General features: G+C 37.5%; 1 protein-coding gene and 1 pseudogene across 25 annotated transcripts in view; one reads left to right on the top strand and one right to left on the bottom strand.

The window, feature by feature from the left end:
- Positions 1 to 20,834, bottom strand: part of PPP1R9A (protein phosphatase 1 regulatory subunit 9A) — a 345,069-nt gene that overhangs the window by 132,710 nt on the left and 191,525 nt on the right. For all 25 annotated transcript variants that reach the window (XM_060414484.1, XM_060414485.1, XM_060414467.1 and 22 more), the window contains one exon: positions 2,983 to 3,087. In XM_060414484.1, coding sequence (XP_060270467.1) covers positions 2,983 to 3,087 — 105 coding nt within the window. The remainder of the gene's footprint in view (positions 1 to 2,982; positions 3,088 to 20,834) is intronic.
- Positions 464 to 1,363, top strand: LOC121819383 (nascent polypeptide-associated complex subunit alpha-like; annotated as a pseudogene).

The following is a 20,834-nucleotide window of genomic DNA, read 5'->3' as shown; positions in this document are numbered from 1 at the left end:
AGAGCATGAATATAGGGAGAGGCAGGCATTGAGACAGGCGTCCCCGGTGGCTCAGCTGGTAAAGAATCTGCCTGCAGTGTGGAAGACCTAGGTTCGATCCCTGGGTTGGGAAGATCCCCTGGAGAAGAGTATGGCAATCCACTCCAGTATTCTTGCCTGGAAAATCCCAATGGACAGAGGAGCCTGGCGGGCTATAGCCGATGGGGTCACAAAGAGTCGGACATGGCTGAGCAACTAAACACAGAGCAGCACAAGTGATAAGCCTGGGGGTGAAAGGTTTTTTATTAAAAAGACCTTAGATTCTGCACAGAATGAAGGGCCACTGAAGCTTTCTAAAGCGGAGAAGGGTTCTCTTTTTGTCCCCATATTTTTTTAATAAGTTTATTTTTTAATTGAACGATAATTGCTTTACAGAGTCGTGTTGGTTTTTGCCAAACATCAACACCCGCATGCCCCGAACAAAATGCCCAGTGGAGCCACAGAAACCATCCTTGTTAAAGAACAGGAGTTACCACAGCCCTAGGCTGAGACAGAGTCTGGGACAGAAACTGATAGTAATGAATCAGTACCAGAGCTTGAGGAACAGGATTCTACACAGGCAACCAAACAACAGGCCCAGCTGGCAGCAGCGGATGAAATCGGTGAAGAACCGGTCAGTAAAGCAAAACAGAGCAGAAGGGAAAAGAAGGCACAGACGTCAATGTCCAAACTGGGTCTTCAAGAGGTTACAGGGGTTAATAGAGTCAATATCTGGAAATCTAACAATCTCCTTTTTGTCATCACAAAAGCAGATGTATACAAGAGCCTAGATACCTACATAATTTGGGGGAAAGCCAAGATGGAGGATTTATCTCACCAAGCACAATTAGCAGCTGCTGAGAAATTCCAAGTTCAATGTGCTGCTGCTGCTGTTGCTAAGTCACTTCAGTCATGTCCGACTCTGTGCGACCCCATGGATGGCAGCCCACCAGGCTCCCCCATCCCTGGGATTCTCCAGGCAAGAACACTGGAGTGGGTTGCCATTTCCTTCTCCAATGCATGAAAGTGAAAAGTGAAAGTGAAGTCGCTCAATCATGTCTGACTCTTAGCGACCCCATGGACTGCAGCCTACCAGGCTCCTCCACCCATGGGATTTTCCAGGCAAGAGTACTGGAGTGGGTTGCCATTGTGAAGCTGTCTCAAACATTCAAGAAAACATACAGACTCCAACTGTACAAGAGGAGAGGTTGATGAAACCGGTGTGGAAGTTAAGGACATAGAACTGGTCATGTCACAAGCAAACGTTTCCAGAGCAAAGGCAGTCGGAGCCCTGAAGAACAATAGCAATGATACCGTAAATGCTGTTATGGAATTAACAATGTAACCACCGGAAAAGAGGACTTTTTTTGGTGTTTCAAAAGAGTCACTGAAGCTGGGCTGGAAATTTGTATTGTTTCTATTATTAATAAAGTTATGGCTTCTTGTTGGAAGAAAAAAAATTAAGACAAGAGGGACATAACAAAGGAAGAATTATTATTTCTCCCCACAAGTCTTAGTTCTACCTCTCAAGTTATGTAGAATGAGCCAATTGCTTTTTCCATGATAGGCCTTTACTTAAAAACTGCTTTTATGTTCTTCCATTACAGGTAAAGATGAAGACAGATTAAAGAAGGGAAAGACTGAAATCATGAGACAATTAAGAAGCCATTTGCCATCTGTACAAGGCTTGAAGTGAGTACAAAGTTATGAAGGGAAAGAAAGGGGTGGCTATGAATCTATGTAACTACAAACTTTTTTCCAACTGAGAAATGTTCCTGTAAGTTGAACATATTTCTTACTTATTTCACTTTAACATTCACTGTGAAAACATAATGAGCAGCTTCAAAACCAAGTTCTACACTGACAGAAAAGCGCTGTCTGAAGAACACACAGCGATTCTACAGAGACAATCACATTTACTGAGGGACCCACCCATGCAGCTCCACATTTTCCCTGCACTCTTTCTAATTATTTTACATGCTTTTCTTAGGATGATGCGTATTCTTGAATCATTGACATAGCACCAATAGAAGTCATTTAGGTTAACATTCCCTACATCATTAAAGGATGTTTTCCAATTGAAAAATATAAATTATAAAATGTAAACCCATGCTTGTGCAACATAAAATATGCTGCAATAAAAAACTAATATTACTCTCTTTTTAGAAATATTAACTCATCAATATTTTCAAAATATTTGGCAGTTTCATTTCGAAGATAACACTAAAATACACTCATAATTATACACAGTAAATAATGTCTCCTTACGTGCTTCTTTATAGGATTTATGGAAAAGTACAAGGCATAAGCAATACTACATTAAAAAATAAGTACCCTGTGACCAAAATTAAAATTTATTAAAACCTTGACTTTAGTTGGCACAAAACTACTTTGTTTTCCAGACTATAAATTTTAGGACATCAGGGCTGGATATAAATATAAGGTTCCAAATAATGTATAGTCTGTCCTATGAAGTTGGAAAAGTTATAGTTTATCAAAGAGTAGCCTTGCCATTCTTTAAAACAAGAAAGAGATTTAAAAATGCATTTATCAACCTAAATCATTCCGCCTACTTGTCTTAAGTAACATGTATCACTGGATATATGTATAATCATTTCAATTTACTGCATAACTGATTTTATTGAAGGGATCTGGGGCCTAACTTCATATTTACTGAGAAATTCTATCTTCCTTGAAATTATTGCTATATTAGCAATGAAAAACACTAACACAGCTCAGCAATTAACTATACTGATACTATATATTTCATATCTTCATGTCTTTCTAGAATATTATTAATATAATTTTTAGTCTTAACTTACATGAACTAATACAATAAAGAAGGAAAAATTTTAAACTAAAGACAAGTTTTTAGTATTTAGATAAAATTCTTCTGGTAATTATATCAACTAAAATTCAACAAAATATCAAGTAATCAAACTGCATATAACTCAAGTCACATACCTGACATTGCCCTTGGTGTTTCTTAGAACTGTTGCAGCAAAATTCTGTGTGACACCCACCAAGCTGATGCCGTCCACTTCCACAATCTGGTCATTGACTTGTATTCTTTGGGAAAAGGGAAAAAATTACCCACAATTAGTTTTACTGATAATATGTTCCCACTCGCAAAAAATGAGTTGACAAAATATTTTATTTTTAAGATACTCTTACTGATTCAAAAATTTGTCTCCAAGCTCCAGATCTTTGTCAAAGGTTTTTGTCTATTTGGGAGCTCAAACCATTTTATTAAAAGAAAATTTCATGAACCCTAGAAAGGAAAAAGCCCTTGGAAATCTTGACCAGTGCGTTTTTGTGGTTCTTGGATTACTTAACTTGTTCCTGAGGGCGCAGAACTGAAGCTACAAGTTCTCTGTGCTGTAGTAACTGAGAGAAGCCATGATCTCACTACGTGAATACAAAGTATGTTCCTAACTTAGAAAGGTCTTAATAAATTGGATTATAAAGCCTCTGAAATTAAAGGAGTGATAATCTAATTGGTTCATAGAGAATAGTAATCACTTTCATAAATTTTCTTTTCTAGTACCTAATGAGAGTTTCAATGTACTAGACATTTAAGAAAAAAATCCTTCTTGGAGATTCTGCTAGAAGCTTAGAAGTTTTTTCATATGAGACCAAGTTCATGTAATAAAAGTGAAAAAGTGAGTCTTTGGATGAATAAGACTAATTTAATAATTCTGGTTTAAAGTAACATTGGAAAAGACCATGATACTGGGAAAGATTGAAGGCAAAAGGAGAAGAGGGCAGCAGAGGATAAGACTGTTAGGGCGCATCACCAACTCAATGAACATGAACTTGAGCAAACTCTGGAATGTTCTACAGTCCATGGGGTCACAAACAGTCAGACACAATTTAGCAACTGAATAACAACAACAAAGTTTTCTCCATGATTTTATAAAGGTGTGGCTTTATATTTTCATAAGGAGACCAGTTAATCTGAACTTCCTAAAATTCTGAGACTGACCAGATAGATTACAATATTCCTACATAAAGTTTAAAAAGAAAAAAATATATATGTTTAACTAAACTGAATCATAATACTAACAAACTTTTACATCAACAGTAATGATGTTTTATAGAGTGCCAGCTTAAAACATGATTTCCAAGATTCTTAGTTATTTCTAAAATCTTGGCCATGATGCTTTTAAACTACACAACTCTCCTTGTGTTAAAGAATGTGCTTATTGTGGCACATTAAGAAGATATAAAAATAGTATAATGGCTATTTTATAGTATAGTATAGTGGCTACAGAAAATGCTGTTTGGTGGTCTGCTAAATTGTTTGTGTATGACAGGTGATTATTACCAACTTCCAAGCTACCAGTGAGGGCTGTTACTAGAAGTCAGTTAAGTAGGCAACAAGTTAAATTTTAAATGGATAATTAAGACTATGGCAACAACAACAATGAAAGAAAAAATAAAATCGTGTAAATAAGGTAATGGAAGGAATTTTTGTATTTTAAGAAAAGAACAGGCTAGTCCAAATGTATCACCCTGTTTTAGCATATGAAAGAACATAATGATGATCAAAACTTGAATGCGTATAGCAAGTTGATGAAGGTTTAAAGAAGTAATTTTTATTTGCCTTGGTTTATACCATCTGGGGCCAAAAAGACACCATAAAATGTGCTGCATTTTGACAAAACTCTCTCAGTTTTAAAGGACTATTCAAAAGATAATTTAAAAAGAGTGTAATCTTCTACTACTAGAGTTACATAGAATGAGTCAATTCTTTTTACTATGATAGCCCTTCATGTATTTGAAAAATGCTTTTATGCTCCTCCATTTAGGGGTAAAGGATGAGAAGGACACCGGATAAACTAAAGTCATGAGAGGGTTAAGAAGTCATGTGCAATCTGCACAAAGCTTGAAATGATCACAGCAGAAGATTATGAATGGAAGCTCCTTTTACATCACATTCTCATCAGCATTGTACATATTTTAGATTTTGGCCAGTCGACTAGGTGTCCAGTAGTATTTCTCACTGTTTTAATTTGCAATAATTCACAGATTGGAAGAAAATTTTTATATATCATATATCTTACATGGGGGTGATACTAGACTATTATAAAGAATAGTTACAACCCAATATTAAAATGACAATCCAACTTAAAAGTAAGTCAGACATAGAATTACATGGGGAATCTAAAAAACAAAACAAAACAAACAAAAACCACCAGCTCATACAGACAGACAGATGACTGTCATAGATGGGGGTTGGGGATGGGCAGAAAGGGAGAAGGGGGTCAAAAGATACAATCTTCCAGCTATAAAATAAGTCATGGGGATATAATGTACAATGTGGTGACTACAGTTAATAATACTGTATTGCATATTTGAAAGTTGTCAAGATAGTAGATATTAAACATCCTCATCACAAGAAAAACATTTTTATAACTACATCTGGTGATGGGATGTTAACTAGACTTCTTGAGGTGATCATTTCACAATGTATGTAAATATCAAATCATTACGTTATATATCGGATACTAATATAATGTTATATGTCAATTATAGCTCAACTTAAAAAAATGAGCAAAGGATCTGAATAGGCATTTCTCCAAAGAAGATTCACAAAAGGCAAATAAGCATATATAAAAGGTGCTCAACACCATTAGTCATCAGGGGACTACAAATCAAAACTAAAGTAAGATATCTCTTCACAGTTACTAAGATGACTATGATCAAAAGACAGATAGTACCCCAAACTAACACAGCACTGTTAATCAACGACACTCCAGTACACATATTAAGAAAAAGGCAGATGGCAACTTTAAATGGAGCATAATCTATAAAGATATTGATTCACTGTGTTGTACACCCAAAATTGATACATTATAAATCAAACTATACTTGAATCAAAAAAAAATAACAAAAGTCTTCATGAGATGTGGAGACACTGTGATCCACATACATTACAGGTAACACTATAACCATCCAGTAGTTTTCCAAAGCGTTAAACACAGAGTAACCATATGAGTCAGAAATTCCACCCCTGACTATATACTCAAGAGAAATGAAAATGTGTTCACACAAAATTTGCATATGAATATTCAAAGCAACATTATTCATAATAGTCAAAAAGTATAAACAACCCAAATATCCCTCAATTGGTACCAGAATAAACAAAATATGAAATATGCACTCAATGGAATATTATTTGGAAATGAAATGTGATAGATGCTGCAACATGAATAAACCTTGGAAACATTATACTAGTGAAAAAAGCCAGTCACAAAAGATCACATGCTATATGATTCCATTTATATGAAGTCCAGAAGAAGCAAATCTCTACATGCAGTTGACGGGTGCCTAAAGGGGAGGGAGGAGGGAAAGCTGTGTTTTTCAAATCTGCACAGAAGTACAATATGAGCTGCCAGAGGCCTGACCATACTGGATAGGATCGTCTAGGGCACTGGTTCTCAAACTGCCTAAATGCAATGGGACAACGGAGTCATTCTGAAAATTTAAAATTTCTCAAGTTGCACCTCTTGCAAAATTCTCATTCAGAAGATACAGAGTAAAGTATAGGACAGACATTTTTTCCCCCTCAATTTTGTCTATTATAAATAAAGTTACCATACAAGACTTTATGTAGAAATACATTTTCATTTTTGTTGGAAATTATCAACAAGTAGAACTGCTGGCTTGAAAGGTTAAGTATATGTTCAAAAGTACTGCCAAACTATTTCCTAAGTGCCTGTAAAATGTTATGTTCCCACAAGCTATGAATGAGTGTTCCATTTCTCCATATCCTTGCTAACATTTTACACTGTCAGCATTCTCAACTTCAGCCATTCTAGTAGGTATGGTATCTCACTACAGTTTTAATCTGTATTCTCTAAGGACTAATGATGTTGAACAAATATTCATATGCTATCGAACATTCATATATATTTTCTTTGAAACAACTACACAAATCTTTCATTTGTATTTTTGAAATACAATTACTTTTATTTGTGGGTTTTTTGTTACTGAGTTGTAAGTTTTCTTCACACCCTTGACGCAAATCCTCACATGAATGTTTAACAAATATTTTCTTCTTGTCTATATAGATTCCCTTCATCATTTCATAACCATGCCTCTTAAAGAACAAAAGTTTTTATTTTAATAAAGTTTACTTTTTTCTTTAAAAGTCCATGCTTTATGTCCTGTCTCAAAAATCTTTGCTTAATGGTAGGACACAAATATTTTCACCCATGTATTCTCTTAGTTTTTCATGGAACTCTGATGCCTAGATCTATAATTTTGAGTTAATCTGTATATGGTGTAAGATAAGGTGTGTGGTTTAGTTGTTTTGTTTTCCATATGGATATCTACTTTTAAAAAAAATTTATTTTATGTTGGAGTATAGTGGATTAACAATGTTGTATTAGTTCCAGGTGTACAGCAAGGTGATTCAACCATACACATATATACATGTACCTATTATTTTTCAAATTATTTTCCCATTTAGGTTATTACAGAATATTGGATATCTAATCCTTACAGCACTATCTGTAGAAAAGATTATACACTTACCACTGAATTATTATAGCACTTTAATTGAAAGTCAACTGACTATATCTGTTTCAGTCTATTCTTACTTTCTATTCTACTCCATTGATCTGTTTCAATTTTTATACCAATATCGTATGGCCTTGGTTATAGAAATTTTGTAGTAAGTCTTGAGAAAAATCAGGTAAGGTCAGTCCTCTAACTTTATTCTTTTACAGAATTGGTATTCTAGGTCCATTATGTTTCTATATGCATTTTGGAACCAGCTAGTCAATTTCTTCTTTTTTTTCCCACAAAAAAGAAGACTCCTAAGATTTTTATTGGGTTTCTTTGAACATACACATCAGAATGAGGATATCTGACATCTTTTCTGGTTTTGTAAATATGGAGTTGTTTGCTACCAAGGTCTGGACTCTATAGCTTAGGTCATCCATCTTCCTTATTCATTCTTAATGTTCACCATGCTTGCAAGATGGGAGGCTAGGTCGGGGTAGAGGTTAGAAATGGATATTCTGTTTCAAAGTGAAAGTTGCTTTGTGGCCTCCAAGCAAAAAGGAGAGAAGAATCAAATCAACAAAACTAGAAATGAAAAAGGAGAAGATACAACAGACAATGCAGAAATACAAAGGATTATAAAAGACTATTATGAACAGCTGTATGGCAATAAAATGGGCAACCTGAAGAAATGGACAGATTCTTAGAAAAGTTCAGACTGAACCAGGAAGAAGTAGAAATTATGAACAACCCAATTAGAAGCACTGAAATTGAAGCTGTGATCAAATATCTCCCCGAAAACAGAAGCCCAGGACTAGGTAGCTTCACAGGACAATTCTATCAAACATTTAGAGAACAGCTAATGCCTATCCTTCTAAAACTCTTTCAAAAAATTGCAGAGGAAGGAACACTTCCAAACTCATTCTACGAGGCCACCATCACCCGATACCAAAACCAGACAGAGACAGCACACAAAAAAGAAAACTACAGGCCGTGTCACTGATGAACATAGATGCAAAAATCCTCAACAGAATTTCAGTAAACAGGATTCAGCAACTCAGCAAACAGGATTCAGCAACACATCAAAAAGCTCATACACCATGAGCAAGCTGGGTTTATTCCAGGGATGCAAGGATTCTTCAATGTACAAAAAACAATCGATATGATACACTGTACTAACAAATTGAAAGATAAAAACCATACGATCATCTCAATAGATGCAGAAAAAGCCTTGGACAAAATTCAGGACCGATTTATGATTAAAATGCTTCACAAAATGGGCATAGAAGGGACCTACCTCATCATAGTAAAGGCCATATATGATAAGCTTACAGCAAACATTATTCTCAATGGTGAAAAACTGAAAGCATTCCACCTAAGATCAGGAACAAGACAAGGGTGTCAACTTTCACCACTATTATTCAACATAGTTCTAGAAGTCCTAGCTACAGCCATCAGAGAAGGAAAAGAAAGAAAAGGAATCCAGATCGGAGAAGAAGTAAAGTTCTCACTGTTTCCAGATGACATGATACTGTACATAGAAAATCCTAAAGATAGTATCAGAAAATGATTAGAGCTAATCAGTGAATACAGCAAAGTTGCAGGATACAAAAATCAATGCACAGAAATCACTTGCATTTCTATATACTAACAATGAAAAATCAGAAAGAGAAATTAAGGAATCAATCCCATTCACCATTCCAAGAAAATGCATTAACATATCTAGGAATAAATTTACCTCAGGAGACAAAAGAACTGTACACAGAAAACTATAAGACACTAATGAAAGAAATCAAAGACAACAGAAACAGATGGAGAGATATCCCATGTTCCTGGGTAGGAAGAATCAATATTGTGAAAATGACGATACTACCAAACACAATCTACAGATTCAGTGAGATTCCTATCAAATTACCAATGGCAATTTTCACAGAACTGGAACAAAAATTTCACAATTCATATGGAAACACAAAAGACCCTGAATAGCCTAAGCAGTCCTGAGAAAGAAGAATGGAGCTGGAGGAATCAACCTTCCTGACTTCAGATCATACTACAAAGCTACAGTCATCAAGACAATATGGTACTGCCAAAAAACAGAAATACTGACCAACGGAACAAGATGGAAAGCCCAGAAGTAAACCCATACATCTATGGGTACCTTATTTTTGACAAAAGAGGAAAGAATTATACAATGGGGCAAAGATTGCCTCTTCAAGAAATGGTGCTGGGAAACCTGGACAGCTGCATGTAAAAGAATGAAATTCGAACACTTCCTAACACCATACACAAAGATAAACTCAAAATGGATTAAAGACCTAAATGCAAGACCAGAAACTATAAAACTCTTAAACATAGGCAAAACATTTGATGTCATAAATCAAAGCAAGATCCTCTCTGACCCACCTCCTACAGTAATAGAAATAAAAACAAAAGTAAACAAGTGAGACTTGATTAAACTTAAAAGCTTTTGCACAGCAAAGGAAACTATAAGCCAGGTGAAAAGACAGCCCTCAGAATGGGAGGAAAATAATAGCAAATGAAACAACTGACAAAGGATTAATTTCCAAAATACACATACAACTCAATCAAAAAGTGGGAAAAAGACTTAAACAGACATTTCTCCAAAGAAGACATACAGATGCCTATCAAACTTATGAAAAGATGCTCAACATCGTTCATTATTAGAGAAATGCAAATCAAAACTACAATGAGATATCACCTCCAACAAATCAGAATGGCCATGATCAAAGAGTCTACAAACAATAATGCTGGAGAGCATTTGGAGCAAAGGAACGCTCTTGCACTGCTGGTGGGAATGTAAATTGATACAGCCTTTATGGAAGATGGTATGGAGACTCCTTAAAAGCTAGGAATAAAACCACTATACGAGCCCGCAACCCCACTCCTGGGCATACACCCTGAGGAAACCGAGATTGAAAGAGACACGTGCCTCCCATCTGTCATTGCAGCACTACTGACAATAGCTGGAGCATGGAAGCAGCCTAGACGTCCATCGACAGACGAATGGATAGAGAAGTTACAGAATGGATAAAGAAGTGGTGCAGATACAGAACGGAATGTTGCTCAGCCATAAAATGAAATGCATTTGAGTCAGTTCTGATGAGGTGGATGAACCTAGAACCTATCAAACTAAGTGAAATAAGTCAGAAAGAGAAAGATAACTTTCGTATTCTAACATACATATATGGAATCTACCAAAATGGTACTGGAGAATTTATTTACAGGGCAACAGTGGAGAAACAGACATAGAGAATAGACTTATGCACGTGGGGAGAGGGGAGGAGAGGGTGAGAGGCATGGAAACAGCAACATGGAAACTTACATTACCACATGTAAAACAGATGGCCAACGGGAATTTGCTGTATGGCTCAGGAAACTCAAGCAAGGGCTCCATATGAACCTAGAGGGGTGTGATGGTGAGGGAGATGGGAGGGAGGTTCAAAAGGGAGGGGATATGTGTATACCTATGGCTGATTCATGTTGAGGTTTCACAGAAAACAACAAAATTCTGTAAAGCAATTATCCTTTAGTTAATAAATTAAAACAGTGGAAAAAAGAATCTGAGGGACTATATATATATATATATATCCAAGAAAGTAAGATATTAATGGGCAAAATGAAAGAACAAAATATGACTAGGAAGTTTATATCTAAAGCCATGAAAAACAGAATAAACATAGAAAACAGCATGTTCAGATCAAAGAAAAGAGAAATTCACTTTCTTTTATGATAAATATTAGATAATCATAAGACACACGTGAAATAAATGAGTAAGTTCTACATACACCAAGACTGGGATACAAGTTTGGGACTAATTCATATAGAATCATTTAAAAAATGACTTGAATACAAAAATGAGTTCAAGATGCTCCCTTGGAAGAGAAACATTCTTTCAATGCAGGATGAAAGGAGGAGGATCTATACTGAAGGAGAACCTGGAAAGTCTCTTTCCCTCTCCCTCTCTCTCTCTCTCACACACACATGCACACACACACAAACACACACACCAGTAAAAACAAACAAACAAACATCACGGAAACGGACATGGATCTCATTGAAATGAATGACTATAATGACACTGAGAAGATTAAGATAAGGCCTAAGAAATGTTACTTGGATGTCTCAAAAAGGAGGTAAATAATTTTAAAGCAATAAATTTGATAGAAAATTAAGGCTAGAAACTAAATATAGAATTTTACTATGTTGTTTAAAGTTTCGCTTTAATTCTGTCTATTATACTTGATCACTTTTTGTTATCAGAGTGGGGAAACAGGAGAAAGTTCACTACAGTTAAGAAGTCGAATCAGTGGCATGGACTACTTATTTGTAGAAATTAGCACTAGAAGAACAGATGGTAACACAGTAGTAAAAAAGGCAGCAGGAAAAAAAGCACACTGAAAATACTTTGTAGAACAAGAAAGAAATATAACTGTCCAATAAACAACTTAAAAACAAGAAAGTATCAAATTCTTCAAAATTTTATAACACGATATTCAATCTTAACAAGGGTGCAGGAGACTACTCTAGGGGCTTGATAGGTGGCACAGCGCTAGAGAGCCTGCCTGCCAACGCAGGAGATGCACGAGACGCGGGGTCAATTCCTGGGTCGGGAGGATCCCCTGGAGTAGGAAATGGCAACCCACTGCAGTATTCTCACCTGGAGAATCCCATGGACAGAGGAGCCTGGCAGGCACAAGTCCACGGGGGTCACAAAGAGTCAGATATGACTAAGAGCACACACACACATCTACAACCTACTCTGTGACACTGCTGGGGAGCATATATTGAGCAATGTTTCTTAAAGGCAGGTTAGCAACGCATTTCTGCAACATTTAAAGCACAGTTCACTTTGACATAGTAATTCTGCTTCAAGGAAGTACTTTCAAAAAATAATCAGAGATATTCAAAATGACTTTTACATAAAAATGCTAACCTGATCACCATCTTGAAATAATATACTAGTAAAACAATACTTTCCTCGTGGTGCAGGTGGTAAAGAATCTGCCTGCAATGCAGGACACTGGGGTTCAATCCCTGGGTCAGGAAGATCCCCTGGAAAAAGTAATGGTAACCCACTCCCGTGTTCTTGTCTGGCAAAGTTCATGGACAGAGGAGCCTGGTGGGCTACAGTCCAAGGGGGTTGCAGGAGTCAGACACAGCTTGGGGACTAAACAACAGCAATATGTAAATGCTTTACATATACAAGGACTTCCCTGGTGGCTCAGACGGTAAAGCGTCTGCCTGCAATGCAGGAGACCCGGGTCAGTCCCTCGATTGGGAAGATCCTCTGGAGAAGGAAATGGCAACCCACTTCAGTACTTTTGCTTGGAAAATCCCATGGACACAGGAGCCTGGCAGGCTACAGTCCATGGGGTCACAAAGAGTCAGACACGATTGAGCGACTTCACTTTCACTTACATATATAATACTATGGCATAATACGTCTTTAAAGTCTGTTGTAGAAAAAGTATTTAATATGTGATATAACATAACATACTATTTGAGCACAGGCTCTGGAATAAGATATCCTAAGTTCACAGCTAGGCTCTGCCACTTACTTGCTATGACTATATAAGAGGAGTCATTGCTTTCTTATATGTAAAACAGAAATAACAATAATTTCATGTATTTAATCAAAGCTACTAGTGAGATTAAAAAGGTACAAAATATTTTTTAATTTAAATTTATTTATTTTAATTGGAGGCTAATTAAAAAATTTAAAAAATAGAAAAAGGTACAAAATATAAAGAACACAGCACACTGCCTGACATATAGTAAGCACTCAACAAACATTGTCTTGATGAATTGCCGGGGTCCAGCCCCGGTGGATCCAGGGTAATTCAAAGCGGGGTGGAGTCAGTGATTAGGGAAAAATTATTTAATTAGAGATATAAAGAGAGATTAGGGAAGAATACTGTAGTGAGAGAGAAGAGAGAAAATAGAGGAGAAAAAGAGGCTGTATTCCTTGGTTTCCATAGAGAGCCAATAAAGCCCCGAAACAAGGCACTTACACCATCTATGTAGGGCCGCAGGCACCTTCGTAAATAGCGGAGGGTGCCCCACCTTAGGCTCCCTCTCGCTTGGGTCACAGAAGCCCAAGTAAATAAGTATACATGGCGAGCCTATATGCTCCAGAGGGGAATCAGCCAGAAAACAGAGTGAGAAGAAAACACGGGGGGAGACAGATTTCCGAGAAACTGGTCCGTCTATTTTCCAGGAAAGCTTTTATACTTTAAGTTGTAGATAGAGATGAATGGATAACACAAAGTCATGCAGGGTCAGCAGCCCTGACCCTTATCGAGACCAGGTTTTCTCTCTGCATACCTAGCTGTATACACAGGTCTTAGATGATTTACATCATCTTCTGGTCAGGAGGCCTATTAGCATTTTATGGCCCTTTTCTGATAAGGGTCCCTCAACCAGAAAACTTATTTGCCCTAAGAGTGTTGTTCTTACTAAAGTCTGGTGCCACTCTCAGAAAGCACTAACTAAGGTTACATTCTTACATAGCAAGGACACAACAATTTATAACAAAGAAAGAGGAGTACAGTAATTAATAACAAAGAGAAAATTCACTAATTAAAAAGCCTAGTATTGCTAACATCAAAACTACTATATTCCTTTTTCTATATCCCAATTACATTGATTAATGTCCTCCAGGTACCTCAAAGATAAAGGATATGGAGGCCTGGAGGCAATCATTAACTCAGCAATGAAACCCTTCACCAATACAATTCTTCAGTTCAGTTCAGTTCAGTCGCTCAGTCGTGTCCGACTCTTTGCAACCCCATGAATCGCAGCACGCCAGGCCTCCCTGTCCATCACCAACTCCCAGAGTTCACTCAGACTCATATCCATCGAGTCCGTGATGCCATCCAGCCATCTCATCCTCGGTCGTCCCCTTTTCCTCCTGCCCCCAATCCCTCCCAGCATCAAAGTCTTTTCCAATAGGTCAACTCTTCACATGAGGTGGCCAAAGTACTGGAGTTCCAGCTTTAACATCATTCCTTCCAGGGACATCCCAGGGGTGATCTCCTTCAGAACAGACTGGTTGGATTTCCTTGCAGTCCAAGGGACTCTCAAGAGTCTTCTACAACACCACAGTTCAAAAGCATCAATTCTTCGGTGCTCAGCCTTCTTCACAGCCCAGCTCTCACATCCATACATGACCACTGGAAAACCATAGCCTTGACTAGACAGACCTTAGTCAGCAAAGTAATGTCTCTGCTTTTGAATATGCTATCTAGGTTGGTCGTAACTTTTCTTCCAAGGAGTATGTGTCTTTTAATTTCATGGCTGCAGTCACCATCTGCAGTGATTTTGGAGTGCAAAAAAATAAAGTCTGATACAGTTTCCACTGTTTCTCCATCTATTTCCCATGAAGTGATGAGACTGGATGACATGATCTTTGTTTTCTAGCTCTTTTTAAAAAGGCTCTATATTTTTAAGATATTTTAAGCTTCCCATGCCTCTCGCGGTTGGGGGGCTGTAAACAATCACATGCTTAGCTGTATAAGTCCAGGTAAACCTGTCAGGCAAGTTAGAGAGCCATCAGACGGGTCTGAGCTGAGACACTCCTTTTATATGCAGGAGACTGTTAGCTGGAGCTCTAAGTTAACTTTTTCCAGAGAAAGGTGTTCAGGGATAGTCCCCTGTTAATGTCATAGGAGTCGGTGAAAGTCATAAACTAATAAGACAGACAGATTCTGGTTTGGGGAAGTTCCGGGGGGCCCCAAGAGGCCTGACCCGCCTTTGCATGTCAGGCCCCTTCCTCATGACCTTTGCGATAGGTGGGATTCCCCATGCTGGCTCCCGGCAATGAATAAAATGTATGAAAATGCATAAAGCTATATATTCAATTGATCTTAATTCTATAAGAAAGTAAACCTAGGCATACGTACAGAAAAAACTCTGGAAGGAAATTTACCAGCAAGATTTGAAGAGTGGTCAACTCTACATGGTGGGATAACATGAGATTTTTATTTTCTTCTTTACATTTTCTATACTTTCCAAATTTTTAACCATAAGCATGTATTACATTTATAACTTTAAAATGTTCTCTAAAATTAGCACATGCTTATTTGACAAGTGATGATGGCATTTTACAGTGACTTAGAAATAATATAAACGGTTTTGCTCTAGAAGCTGGGCTGGAGGAAGCACAAGCTGGAATCAAGATTGCCGGGAGAAATATCAATAACCTCAGATATGCAGATGACACCACCCTTTTGGCAGAAAGTGAAGAAGAACTAAAGAGCCTCTTGATGAAAGTGAAAGAGGAGAGTGAAAAAGTTGGCTTAAAGCTCAACATTCAGAAAACGAAGATCATGACATCCGGTCCCATCACTTCATGGCAAATAGATGGGGAAACAATGGAAACAGTGACTGACTTTATTTTTCTGCGCTCCAAAATCACTGCAGATGGTGCAGTCATGAAGTTAAAAGATGAGTACTCCTTGGAAGGAAAGTTATGACCAACCTAGATAGCATATTGAAAAGCAGAGACATTACTTTGCCAACAAAGGTCCATCTGGTCAAGGCTATGGTTTTTCCAGTGGTCATGTATGGATGTGAGAGTTGGACTGTGAAGAACGCTGAAAGTGAAAGTGAAAGTGAAGTCACTCAGTCGTGTCCGACTCTTTGCGACCCCGTGGACTGTAGCCCACCAAGCTCCTCCGTCCATGGGATTCTCCAGGCAAGAATACTGGAGTAGGTTGCCATTTCCTTCTCCAAGAACACTGAGTGCCGAAGAATTGATGCTTTTGAACTGTAGTGTTAGAAGACTCTTGAGAGTCCCTTGGACTGAAGGAGATCCAACCAGAGCATTCCAAAGGAGATCAGTCTTGGGTGTTTATTGGAAGGACTGATGTTGAAGCTGAAACTCCAATACTTTGGCCACCTGATGCGAAGAGCTGACTCATTTGAAAAGTCCCTGATGCTGGGAAAGATTGAGGTCAGGAGGAGAAGGGGATGACAGAAGATGAGATGGTTGGATGGCATTACCAACTTTATGGACATGGGTTTGGGTGGACTCCAGGAGAGGGCAATGGATAGGGAGGCCTGGCATGCTGCAGTTCATGGGGTCACAAAGAGTCGGACATGACTGTGTGACTGAACTGAACTGAAGCATTATAGTCACTGGTTCCTTATTAAAGATGCAAATGTGAATAACCATAAAACAACTAGACTAAAGGCTCTGGACTAAAGAATCTATAATTTATAGCCCGAAGCCAAAAAGACATTTTCTCAAAATGTAAAGAACAGGGTAATTAATACAAATGGTTTTGAGCTCTTGTTTTACAACAAATTTCACAATGCTTATCAAATATTATAAATTTAAGCATAAAATAAACAATATTTATTATTCATATTATAGCAATTCCTAATTGTCTTAACTCATCTCTGTAGGCATTCTTATATTCATGCACACCCAAGAAACTAAAACGAGAAAATACATCTGGAAAAAGCTCTAAATGGACAAAAGAAGCCTGTCAATCTAGAATCCTATACACAGAGAAAACATATTTTAAAAAAATCAAAAGTGAAACAAAGGCTTATTCAGATATACAAAGCTGAAAGAATTCATCACCAGCAGATCTGGTGATAAAATGGTAAAGGATATCCCTCAGGCAGAAGAAAAGTGATACTAAGTAGAAATACATATTTCACAAAGGAATAAAGAATACTAAAAACAGAAGACAGTAGAGCTATAAAGCATTCCATGCAACATGAAGTGTAGCAACAGATATTTGGCTGGATTTGCTCTCCAAATTCAGAGACCAGTGTAAGAAAGAGGCATCTCACAATTAAAATGCAGGTCTCTGATCCTATATAATTCTTCCTGCCTGCCTTAATACAGAGAGCATTAAGGAGATAAAGAGAGCTCAATATTATTTGATTATTATTTTCATTAAAAGGGTATTAATTTAAAATTTTTTTCACATTTCAAAGTGATATTCATTAAAGAAAGGATCTAAAAATCTGATACACAATTAAAACAAGAAAATTAAAGCTACCTTTAAATTAGAAAAGAGGAAGAGAGGGATGGAAGTTCCACAGATTTTGCTATTTAATTTGAAAGTGAAAGTGAAGTCGCTCAGTCGTGTCCAACTCTTTGCGACCCCATGGACTGCAGCCCACCAGGCTCCTCCGTCCATGGGATTCTCCAGGCAAGAATACTGGAGTGGGTGCCATTTCCTTCTTCAGAGGATCTTCCTGACCCAGGGATCGAACCCAGGTCTCCCTCATTGCAGGCATATGCTTTAACCTCTGAGCCGCCAGGGAAGCCATTTAATTTGAAGGGCATTTCAATTTACCTTTTTAGAGGTAAGTTGTAAGGGGATGACAGAGGATGAGATGGCTGGATGGCATCACTGACTCGATGGATGTGAGTCTGAGTGAACTCCGGGAGTTGGTGATGGACAGGGAGGCCTGGCGTGCTGCGGTTCATGAGGTCGCAAAGAGTCGGACACGACTGAGTGACTGAACTGAACTGACTGAACTGAACTTAATATTATTTTAATAAAAACTTAGAACAAAGTGCAAATGGCTATCATGCCACTCAGCTAAATTACAAGCTACCCTCTAAATTATAAGGCAAAATAGCACAATGAAAGAGAGAGAAAAGAACAGAAAAAGAAAAGGTTAGGTCTTAAGAGTAAATGTCATGAAAGCAACTGAAACACAGGTATTCACTTATTCAACAAATATTTAATGAGCACCTCCAACATTTCAGGTGTCATATGAAATGATGCAGACAGACATGAAGACAAATTCAGAATGTTAAGATATCATATCGAATAGTAAGGGAGACCCAAAACTTTTTAACTATACTAGATACTCAGGAGATAAATATCCATGGTAAATTTTTAAAACTACTTAAACTGTGATTAGTTTCTGAGACATCTGGAAGGGGTAAAAACATCACAATTAAAAACGCTTCTTATAGGGTGGTAAGGGAAGAGGAGGGAGAAAAAAGTATTTTCTCTATATATCTGTTTATTTGACATACCTTGAAGGAAGATTAACCAAATTTGAGATAACACTGAAATCATTTTCTTAAGGAAGAGTTATTAAGAAGTTAGAAAGCTATAAAGCTATAATATAGCAAGCTAGAAAGCTATAATACAGACTCAGTCTTTTAAAGGTAAAAGGAACATCTAACCTGGAACTTTAATTTTGTCCACAACTGAGTTCTGAAGAGTAACTTTCCCAAGGCCACGTGGTGATTATTTTAACTGCAGTTTAAACTATATAAAGTATTACATATTCTCTATAGAAAGATTAAATATTCCATATTTGCTGAAATAGAAACACAGACTAGAGCCATTCAACCCTTTGATGTATATTAATTATAAGTTTCTTGAGAGAAAGAAAGAGGAAAAAAAAGAGAGAGAGACGGGAATGAGGTGGGAGAGGGATGAAAAGAATGGAAAACATATCTGCATAAGAAGCACATTATACTCATCATACTGTTTTGTAAATCCTAAGGTCCGTCTAGTCAAGGCTATGGTTTTTCCAGTGGTCATGTATGGATGTGAGAGCTGGACTGTGAAGAAGGCTGAGTGCCGAAGAATTGATGCTTTTGAACTGTGGTGTTGGAGAAGACTCTTGAAAGTCCCTTGGACTGCGAGGAGATCCAACCAGTCCATTCTGAAGGAGATCACCCCTGGGATTTCTTTGGAAGGAATGATGATAAGGCTGAAACTCCAGTACTTTGGCCACCTCATGCGAAGAGTTGACTCACTGGAAAAGACTCTGATGCTGGAAGGGATTGGGGGCAGGAGGAGAAGGGGACGACAGAGGATGAGATGGCTGGATGGCATCACGGACTCGATGGACATGAGTCTGAGTGAACTCTGGGAGTTGGTGATGGACAGGGAGGCCTGGCGTGCTGCGATTCATGGGGTCGCAAAGAGTCGGACACGACTGAGCGACTGAACTGAACTGAACTAAAGACAATATATTTCTGTATCAGTAAGTACAAATAACTTTGTATATCAGTAAGTATACAATATATTTCTATATCAGTAAGTATACATGTATTGACTGGAGACAGCAACCAAAATGTTCCTTTTGTAATTTTTTTACACTGATAACTTTTAAATAGAAAATTATAAATGCTATGCAAATGAGTATACTTTTAATGGTGGAAATAAGTATAATAATTTAAAAGATGTGAACACTGCCATAGGTATAATAATGTGACCCCTTACTTTTAAATATATACATATACACACACATATATGTGTATATGTGTGTGTATATATATAGGTCACACGATCCCAAAGATTTTCATTTCATTACCTCTAGTTGTCTTTTTTAATATATTCACTGAGGCATTTATTAAGTATCTATTGTAACAACAGCAGGATTACTGTACTAGGTAAATATTCATTTAAAAGGTCTCAGGAAATGCACACTGGGATGGGTACAGCAAAGTTCTCATATCAACGTAAATATTAAAACTACACAGGAGAAAATGTCAGTAAACAGGTTAACAGAAAAGAAACCTAATTTTAAAAATGAGTGACATAGAAGCAAATACTTCTGAGTTTAGAAAACAGGAACTGACTAACTGGCTAATAAGAAATTTTCTTTTTTTCTTCAATGAATTGCCTTCTCACTATTTTAATGGTGTTTTTTGGTGAACAAGAGCACTTAATTCTATTTATTTATTTTTGGTCACTCAGCATGCAGGATCCCAGTGCCCATCCTGGGGCTGAAGCTGCTCCGCACTGGAAGGGTGGAGTTTTAACCCCTGGACCACCAGAGAAGGCCTCTGATTCTCTACTTTTTTTGTCTTTAAATCAATTTGTGTTTTGGTTTGGCTTTGGGGCCCATTCACTTAAGAGAGGTGATTGATAATAATTAATATTGTTTGAATATTAACAAGAATTATTCCCTATCATTTTAGAATGATTCATATTTTTCATGAAACATAAAGAAAAAAGATGTAGATTTTTGCAAACAAATTTTAACTCACTTGGAAGAAAGGTTCTAAATTAATAATTGGAAATACTACTGCTGCTGCTAAGTTGCTTCAGTAGTGTCCGACCCTGTGCGACCCCATAGACAGCAGACCACTAGGCTCCTCTGTCCCTGGGATCCTCCAGGCAAGAACACTGGAGTGGGCTCCCACTTCCTTCTCCAATGCATTAGAGTGAAAAGTGAAAGTGAAGTCGCTCAGTCGTGTCTAACTCTTGCGACCCCATGGACTACAGACTACCAGGCTCCTCCGTCCATGGGATTTTTCAGGCAAGAGGACTGGAGTGGGTTGCCAT

The sequence above is a fragment of the Ovis aries genome, chromosome 4 (genome assembly GCF_016772045.2).
Source record: "Ovis aries strain OAR_USU_Benz2616 breed Rambouillet chromosome 4, ARS-UI_Ramb_v3.0, whole genome shotgun sequence".
Lineage (NCBI taxonomy): Eukaryota > Metazoa > Chordata > Mammalia > Artiodactyla > Bovidae > Ovis > Ovis aries.
Note: the sequence above shows the minus strand (reverse complement) of the source record. Positions and strands in the feature narration are given on the sequence as shown.